General features: G+C 42.6%; 2 protein-coding genes across 2 annotated transcripts; both read right to left on the bottom strand.

Annotated features, from left to right (window-relative positions):
- Window positions 1–1323: 1323 nt before the first annotated feature.
- On the bottom strand, window positions 1324–3268 carry LOC102715737 (berberine bridge enzyme-like Cyn d 4). The gene is made up of 2 exons (XM_015833043.2): window positions 1953–3268; window positions 1324–1827 (listed from the first exon to the last, which is right to left on the bottom strand). The coding sequence occupies exons 1-2, from the start codon at window positions 3205–3207 to the stop codon at window positions 1400–1402; spliced, it is 1683 nt and encodes a 560-aa protein (XP_015688529.2). The 5' UTR covers window positions 3208–3268; the 3' UTR covers window positions 1324–1399.
- Window positions 3269–6348: 3080 nt separating this feature from the next.
- On the bottom strand, window positions 6349–8577 carry LOC102715458 (60S ribosomal protein L11). The gene is made up of 5 exons (XM_006648424.3): window positions 8479–8577; window positions 8277–8384; window positions 8126–8168; window positions 7850–8045; window positions 6349–6722 (listed from the first exon to the last, which is right to left on the bottom strand). The coding sequence occupies exons 1-5, from the start codon at window positions 8479–8481 to the stop codon at window positions 6524–6526; spliced, it is 549 nt and encodes a 182-aa protein (XP_006648487.2). The 5' UTR covers window positions 8482–8577; the 3' UTR covers window positions 6349–6523.
- Between the last annotated feature and the right edge of the window lie 830 nt (window positions 8578–9407).

The raw sequence follows: 9407 nt of genomic DNA, 5'->3' as shown, positions 1-9407 counted from the left end.
TTTCGGGATATTTTAGAATATCCAAAAAGCTTCCAATTAAATTAAATTAATTTACATTGCTTTTCTCCTGAACTTTAATTAAATAAATTATTTTTAGTACATTATTTAATTATTTCTTGGCTAGGGTAAAACTCAGGGCGTGACAAAAACCCTTTGTAATATGACCCAAATACCCATGGGTAGTTACTAATAGAGCCTAAGGGTACTAGGATAAAATACGTAGTTTCTTTGGGACCACTATGTCTGCTGTCTTCCGTACTCGAGTGTACTTGAATGCTGGTCCCTAGGCATCTCGACAAGAATATTCCTTGGAGTCGTAACGAGCAAGCCTCCGCACTTTGACTTGGTCTAGATCGCCGGAGGGGTGTTAACAGCGCTTAAGTGCCTTACTCGAATACCAAGGCATCTTGGTCGAACATGCCAGGAAGGCATGATACTCGAATACCAAGGCATCTTGGTCGAACATGCCATGGAGGCACGACACTCGAATACTAAAGCATCTTGGTCGAACATGCCATAGAGGCACGACACTCGAATACCATGGCATCTTGGTCGAACATGCCACAGAGTCATCTTGGTTGAACATGCCAGGGAGGCATGATACTTGAATACCAAGGCATCTTGGTTAGGTGCGTCCTCAAGGCTCGCTTCGGGGTGAATAGGATGGGAAGGAGGGGCCGGTACCAACAGATATGACTATACCCAGATTTAAGTTTAAGGACTAACCATGTATATTAGTAAAAAAATTCTAGGATTGCATTTGTTACATATCTACCGTTAAGAACGGTCCGTACATTTTAAATGTTTACTACTATTGCTCTATTCACGTGCAATACTTTTGTTACATATCTAGATCATATCTAGGGATGAGAAAATCCCCGCCGGGCCCCAAAATTCGCCCCGCAGGGAGTTGTTTCGGGGCTGGGGCCAGGGGATATTTTTTTACCCGCGGGGCCCTGAAATAATAAAAAAGTTAAAAAAAGAATATTGTGCCCTTTTGTTGGACATTTATTGATGTTCTAGTTGCTTTCATTTATAATTTTAGAATTATGATTATATTTTTGTGTATTGTTCTATGTAATCTTATGCTAATTGCATTGATATATCACTTGGTTTCGGGGAATTCGGGGCCCCGTTTTGGGGATGGGGACCCAGCGGGGCTAGGGCCAAGGCCAGGAACGTTCTAGCACTCCTTGCCCCGCCCCATTGCCAACCCTAATCATATCCATACTATATATATATATATCTATATAATTTATGTGTTCAATAAATTAAATCTACATGTGGTTATATTTTTGACATTTTATTGATGCAAACTAGGAGTACTTTCTAGCACACATGATTGCAAATATATACTGAAAATCACAAAATCCCTATACATCAAACTGCAACTGAACCATCAACTATCTGAAACCAGTTCACCATCCACAACAAGAGGAGGAATGCTCTGCTCACTCCAGAACAGCTGCCCAGGATCCACCTGGCCCTTCACCATGGCCAGCCTCCTGAAGTTCCCCCTGAAGTACTTCTCCCCCCACAACCTGGCCTCCTCATACCCTGTGCTGCCCTCCACATTCTGCCCCAGGTCCAGGTCCCTGAAGTTGATGTATGAAGCCCTGGGGTTCTTGCTCACATAGGGTGTCATCAGCTCATGCACCCCCCTCACCCACCCCAGGTGGTCATCCTCATGGGACACATTCTTGTCACCTCCCCATTTCACAGAGTACTGCACATTGTAGAGGTACCCTCTCCGGTGAGCATACGGCGTGCCGGACTCCGGTATGCGGCTCATCAAGCCACCTTGCGGGTCGATGTCGATGGAGCCGTCTTGTGTAGGATCGAATAAGATCAAATAAGTCTATTAGAGGGGATGAATGGTAGGAAAAACTAAAACCCAAAAATCTTTCGCAAAATTTAAACATAAAATATTGATCATGACTATGATCTTACACCTTGGTCCTCGACGATCTTCGTGAGCAATTCGGCGAGCCCGGTTTGTGGAATCCGGGAGGTTAGGTAGTCAAGCTTGATCTTGTAGTAGTCCTTGGGTTGCAGTGTTCTGTCGAGGAGGATCTCCGGTGGCGGGCCATTGGTGTAGCCGTAGGAGTAGAGCATGGATTGCAGCCAGTTCATCTGTTTGCAATCGCTTGGTTTGACGGCGAGTTCGGGCAGATGGTGGTGGATTTGGGCGATCATGTCGCTGCAATTGCCGAGGAAGAGTGATTTGAATGTCACCAATGGCCGCAGGGTCGAGACGTTGGCGTCGTTGGTGGGTTTGGGTTCGATGGACGCCTTGACGAACAGGTCGTCCGGGAGAGCGTGCGCCACGGCTTGCCATTTGGTGAGGAGGCGGAGGAGGGCTTGCTCGTCGTCGCCGCCTCGCCGGAGGAGGAGGCGGTGGACGGTGAAGGCGGAGACGACGGCCGGGACGGGGACGAGGGTGACGGTCCAGGAAACGACGATGCCGAAGCTGCCGCCGCCGCCGCCCCTGATCGCCCAGAAGAGGCCCTCCCCCATGGCGGCCCTGTCCAGGAGCCTCCCCGCGCCGTCGACCACCTCCGCGTCCACGACGTTGTCGGCGGCGAGGCCGTACTTGCGCATCATCGGGCCGAACCCTCCGCCGCTGAGGTGCCCGCCGACGCAGACCGTGGGGCAGATGCCCGCGGGGAACCCGAGCCGCCCGCCGCTCCCTTCCGCCACCGCGTAGTAGAGCTCCCCGAGCGTGGCCCCCGGCTCGGCGTGCGCCACGCCCCTCGCCGCGTCGACCCGCACCGCCCGGAGCGCCGCGACGTCGACGACCGCGAACGCGACCCCCACGCCGCCGGAGCGGTACGAGAGGCCCTCGTAGTCGTGCCCGCCGCTGCGCGCGCGGACGGTCAGCCCGTGCTCGCCGCAGCAGACGACGCACGCCCGCACCTCGTCGACGGTCCCCGGCGTGAGCACCAGCGCCGGCCGGGGCGTCCGCGGCGAGGCGAAGCGGAGGTTCTGGATGGTGGAGTTGAGCAGCGACTGGTAGCTGTCGTCCCCCGGCGCGTGCACGAGCCGCGACGGGTCCGCGGTCGCCGGCGAACGGCGCGCGACGCACCGCAGGAAGCTCTCGCGCAGGCCACCGCCATATCCTCCACCGTCTCGCCACCGCGCGGAACACGGGGAGGCGAGCAGCGAGAGGTGGAGGAGGAGGAGGAGGCGCGTGCGGCTTGGCTCCATCGTCTTCTTGCTCGCGCCGCAGCGCTGGGGCCTTGAGCACCCTACCCACCTGCTCGACCTTTTGGTTTGGTGGCTAATTATCCACCGAACGGTGATAATTGGGGTGATATTACTAGCCAAATGGTCAAATTGCGCTCATAAGCTGCAGGTACAGAAAAAAGGCTTCATTCTAAAATTAATTTAGAGGATTGTTCCTACTTTCCCACTCACTCCATTTTCAGCCTAAGAAATTGTGGGTAAATTTTTTATACTCCTTTTGATTTTTTTTATTTGACACCGTTAACTTTCGAATTTAAGTTTGATTGTTCCTAAAATTATGTGCAAATATGTAAAATTATAAATCATTCTTAAAGTTTCTTTAATAATAAATCAAATCATAGCAAAATAGTTAATAATTATATAAAACTATCTAAATAAAACGAATGATCATACGTACACATGCAAGTTATCGACGTGAAATAAAAACAGAGAGAAATGTGTTATTAGCAATCTAGCAAATGCTGAAAAGTAAAGTACGATTAAAAAAACACTAACATCAACTCCAAATTTAAGTTTTAGAACTCATTTTACCTTATAAGCATAAGCATAAACGAAAACATGACGCCTTTGTATTATTACAAGATGTTTTGGTTTTTTTTTCCTAAAGTCAAAAACCAAAATTATAGAAATCATAACGATATTTTAGCCTAAAACAATTGTACTCTCATAATATTCAATGTTCTATTTATTGGAACTAATTTAGTGATACAAATGTTACTATATTTTTTATAAATTTAATCAAACTTTAAAATTAAAAGGCCAAAATATTTTTATAATAGGAAAGGGAAGCATTATTTTAGGTCTATTTAGTTCCCAAATTTTTTTCTCGAGAACATCACATCGAATCTCTAGTGCATGATTAGTTATAAGTGCTACAGTAACTTATATATGTTAATGACGGATTAATTAGACTCAAAAGATTCGTCTCGTTGCTCAAAAACCATTTCTGACGTCCAGTCAAACGTTTGAACAAAACACAACGATTTTTGCAGAAGTTTCGATCCTCGGCGACGGGTGAACTCTCTCGTTACTTTTCTGAGCACGATTTTCCAAACTATAGTACGTTTTTATCAAAAATATTCTATATAAAAGTTTCTTTAGAATATTATATTAATTCATTTATAAAGTTTATAGTAGCTAAAAAATCATTAAACATGTACTGCATTACTATCTGTATCTTTTGCATACTCACCTTTAAACACCCCCCCAAGAGTCCATTATCTTTTAGACCGTTGAAAAAAGTACTCTTTTCGTTTTAAAATATAATTATTTATAGATAGTTTAACATGTATTAAAGTTAAGAAGAAAATATATTTGTATCTCTTAATAATAAACTGAATAGTAGGAAAGGAGGCGTGGGAAAGGTTGACAAGTAGTAACGCAAGTGTTAAAAATGTACAGTAAGTGTTGAAATTGGTTGTATTATCAAACAATATTTTAAATTATATAAATATTTAATACCTCCGTCCCGAAATAAGATAATTTTTTAGTTTTTCGATACGACTCTTCGTCTTATTTGAATTTTTTTTGCAATTAATTTTTTTATTCTTACTAGATGATAAAGCATGAATAGTACTTTATGTGTGATTAATTTTTTTAAGTTTTTATACAAATTTTTTAAATAAGACGAATAGGCAAACGTTGAATACGGAAAAACGAAAAATAAAGTTATTATGAGACGGAGGTAAGTATGTTTTTGGATGGGGAATAACTTTTCAAGTTAAACATCACGTGTCTCTATCAGATGCATCGAGATTTCGATGACTAATTTCAGTGCTTCATGCCACTGAGCTGCTCAGCTAACCATGATTTCGACAGGCCAACTGGAGCAGTAGGAAAAAGGCGAGCGACAATCTCTCTGCGGTGATTGTTTGGCATTTTAATGAAAAACCAAATAGTATATTTATAAATAAAAAATGATTTATAAATAAAAATACTTATGTATATATTCTTTAACGATCTAAAATTTAAAATTAAAAAATAAACTTGGTAAAAAAACCTCAAGTCAATAAATTTAAGATTAAAAATTTAAATTTTAGTTTATAAACATAAATATAAGCAAAAAAGATTGAGGTTCTGTGTAGTTTGTTAACCTACCTAAAAAGAAACACAGCTAGAAAATATTTAGCTCAGTTTGTTTCAGTACCTGTTCCAAAAAACAGTCAGTTTTCGGGAGCTTGGGTAGGATTGCAGGAGCCAGGAGTTGGGATGTGTTTTTTAGGCCAGATTATTTCTTATTTATATATACGTTTCTCAAACTACTAAATAATATATTTTTATATAAAAAATTATATAAAGTTTATCATGATATATTTTTAATTTTATAGTAGTTAATTTCATCCTTTATACTATAAAACAATTATTGAAAATTCAGATAATCTTTTATCAACCAAAAGGCACAACCAGTAAAAAGGTTGGTGATGAGGTAGCCATCCATTGTTCGTTGTTCCTGGCTTCTAGAAAGAGGTCCCGTTAGTAAAGTCCTCCATGAAATGGACAGGTTGGAACTTGATGAGCAAAATTGCTTTTAATACGGAATGGTTGTTACTCCACAGGAACAGCCTAGGAATTTCGGAGGAAAATATAATATTTAGAAAAGGGAGGGACTGCCTGAATAAACATTCCAAACTGATACACAAGAATTTTATGGGATTTTCAAATGATTTTAGTTCATTTCCTCCAAAATTTTATCCATTCTAATGGAGGCCCCAGAATTTTCCAAAATACACTAGATGAAGTAATGGGCCCCTAAGACTCAAAGGGTTTCCCTACTATTCAAGCGGTTTCATACAAAAATTGAATTTCCTATATAAACCTTTCATCTGTTTACCATTTAAATGTTCAACCAGGTAGAGACTAGAAAGACCACCATTGATCCGGGTCAGTGCTCCAGACCTCTGCCATACTGCATGACCCACATGAAGATCAAACTGATAATTATAATTAGGTGATTAGTTTCATAGGAACTACTCCGTACGTTCCATATTATAAGATGATTTAGTCCTACCTAAATTCATCTATGGATCAATGAATATGTTTTATCTATGTCTAGATTCATTAACATCAATATTAATCTAGGTGAGGCTAGACCATATTGTAATCTGAAACGAAGGTAATCCATGTTTCCATGTAAAAGCACAAGTATGGCCAAGGATCATGCTCCTAGCTTTCAGGTAATTGATAAAACATCTGGCCGGATAATTCATCAAGTAACATAACATGAAAGGTGAACTTCTGCTCAAAGCTTTTCTAACAACTGAACCTAGGTAAATATGTTTTAAGAGGTATTCGCCTGGGCCTTGTTGAGGATGACTCCTTCATACTTGACCTGGAACCACTTCATGGCATCCTCCTTGGTCACCCTGTGCTGAATCCCAACGCGGGACTTGCACCTACGACGACGGGCAACACGGTAACCAGCACGCTCAAGCACAACATAGAAGTCCATTCCATAGATACCTGTTGAAGGATCATACCTGCAGCATACAGGAGGCAGTTCAAACTTTTTTAGGGTAGTTTAATTATGTGGTGTTGGAAATTATAAACACACTTAAGTTATGTGCTTCTGCTGAGAATATCAAACATCGTATTGGCATACTCTCTCCATCATAGGCCATGCACAGCACAAGAGCATTGCTAACTATGCATACAAAGCATAAGTAAAACATGTGGACAAACTGTGGTGGATTGTCAACATCAAAGATGGTGGATGCGTAGGTCATTCCTGATTAATATTGTGTGGAAGTTCCCAAGGGCTGCTCAGATTATTTGTCCGCATGAAACTTGCTAATTTGGGAGGTGCTTCTGAGGTTCAAATAAACTGAATTTTCAGTCATAAACAGTTATTCATACATTCATGACAGACTGATGCAATCAAGTCCACAAAGACTAGTAGTATTAAGTATCCAGGGATGAACAGCAACCAAGAACACATTGGTGATTAAATTAAATGATTTTTGCCCATAAGTATAAGAAAGGGTCATCATAATTCACAAGTAAACAATCTGATGTTGTATGCCACGTGAACTGCTTTACTAGTTAACAATGTGAACTAACAACGAAATTGCAGGGCTGACATTATACCCAGTCATAAGAATTTACAGTGGCTCGTAAGAAGACCTCACAATATGGTTACTCTAGGTGATGTCTATACCTTCGAAAGAAACACTAGGTGATGTTTTTTTATTAAGGGTTTGCTTCAAATTTTGAGCTTAATGCATTTTACAGCATTACTTACACTAAAGGGACAAGTTTGTGCCTCAAATCAAATGCTGAAATCATCTATAGAGTACGCCAGCAATTCCCAAATACGGAGTCAATAACCCAAAAGAACTTGAAAAGAAAAAACAAGCTTAAGGTTTACTAATCTAGACCTACAACAACTGTCTAAAGCTTGCAATAGAAAATAAATCTATTGAATGTGGCAGTTTCAAACAAATGTAACAATAACTAGTCCTAGGTGGCAACAGGAAATTCAGACAATGAATGCAATGCCCACACATTTTGATCTTGTAGAAATAATGTGAGGTCGTGTACTTCCAAATTGCATCCACATCACAATACAGACCGAAATGTTCGATCCGGGAAAGAAAGAATGGCTTACTTGATGCCAAGATCAATGTGCTCCTGGATACCGAAGCCGAAGCAGCCGGTCTCGCTGAAGTTCCTCCTGAGCAGCTCGTACTCCTTGACCTTGAGCCCGCTCTCCAGCAGCTGCATCGCCTTCTCCCCCCTCACCGTCACGTAGCACGCGATCTTCTCGTTACGCCTGATGCCGAACGAGCGCACGGTGTACCTCGCTGCACGAGAAATCCCCCCACCACTCGGTCAGCGCGACAGAACGACGAAGCTTTCGGCCGCCATTAGAGTAGGCACGTACCCTTGGAGAACACCGGGGTCTGCCCGCTGAGCTGCTCCAGCACCTGCGAGAACCGGAGGGGGGAGGGGGAGCTGAAAAATGGCAGCTAGGCGGTGGTGGTACGCTGGGCACGGCGAGGGTGGGGGAAAGGGAGGGGCGGGGCTGGGCTGACCTTGGAGGCGCGGGTGAGGCGGTCGCCGCTCTCGCCGACGGAGATGTTGAGGACGAGCTTCTGCACCTTGATCTCCCGCATCGGGTTCGACTGCTTCTTCTCCAACGCCTGCACCACGCACGCACGGGACATGTTAGCTCCAGGAGAGGGGCGGCGATACGGAGCGGGTTACGTTCGTGGACCGGGGGGGGGGGGCGGCGACCATGGGAGGAGATGGAGATGGCCGGGATCTTCGTCAGCGGCGGGGCGCGAGAGGGAAGAGGAGAGTGGCGGCGCCGGGACGAAGAGGAAAAAAAATAACCCTAGATGCTGGCTGCGATCAAGAAGTTTTTGGATGGGCCTTCATGGGCCAAGTAGGCTTCGAACAGCTGCAAAATGGGCTGAAATGGGCCGGTACTTTGTGCAGCCACAAAATGGGCTTCAAGCCCAGAAGCCTCCACCATTCAAGTCAGCTACAAATGTGCTCTCTGGATCAGTTTTTGGATTATTATTTTCTAGTTTGAAAAGTTTAAATGGTAAGAACAATTTTGGGTACTTTTATTTGCGTATCAGCCATCATACAAGGTGAGCTGAGAAGAAAAGGTGGGAAAAGTAATCAATTTCGAAATCAAATACTATAATCCTAAATTGGATTTGGCTTACCATCCAAAGATTTTGCAGCCATTCGATGCTTCATTTTCACGGAACTTAACGGTTGTATATCAACTACCTCTTTTTCATATCTACTTATTTTTCATATTTTTCTAGTCTTGACTAAATTCATCAATCAATGAATGTATATAATTTATATATATATATATATATATATATATATATATATATAGTGTGTGTCTAGATTCATTAGTAGCTATATAAATCAGGCTATAAAGTCTGTCTTACGTTATGAAACGGATGGAGTACTCTCTTTTCTCTTTTTATTATTTGACACCATTGATTTTAACTTTAATGAAAAAACTCCAAAATTAACTCCAAATCTAAAATTTTAATTTTTAAATTTTGGCTTATAAGTATGGGCAAACGAAAAAATATGAGGATGAAAATCACCGTAATGCATGCATACAAATATGTGTTCGACGTGCATTTGCATACCTTTTAAATTTGGATTATAATGCAAGGGTAGAGGCGTAGAGC

This window comes from Oryza brachyantha, chromosome 2, assembly GCF_000231095.2.
Source record: "Oryza brachyantha chromosome 2, ObraRS2, whole genome shotgun sequence".
NCBI classification, from domain to species: Eukaryota; Viridiplantae; Streptophyta; class Magnoliopsida; order Poales; family Poaceae; genus Oryza; species Oryza brachyantha.
This window is presented reverse-complemented; position numbering and strand designations above follow the sequence as displayed.

Bases quoted from the DNA above. Each gene is read 5' to 3' on its own strand.
- LOC102715737 (XM_015833043.2), bottom strand. From the start codon at position 3,207: ATGGAGCCAAGCCGCACGCGCCTCCTCCTCCTCCTCCACCTCTCGCTG. The intron at 1,828-1,952 runs GTGTAAGATCAT...ATCCTACACAAG, and splicing joins GAAGATCGTCGAGGACCAAG to ACGGCTCCATCGACATCGAC.
- LOC102715458 (XM_006648424.3), bottom strand. The intron at 8,046-8,125 runs GTACGTGCCTAC...TTTCTCGTGCAG, and splicing joins GACCCCGGTGTTCTCCAAGG to CGAGGTACACCGTGCGCTCG. The intron at 6,723-7,849 runs GTAAGCCATTCT...TGTATGCTGCAG, and splicing joins CACATTGATCTTGGCATCAA to GTATGATCCTTCAACAGGTA.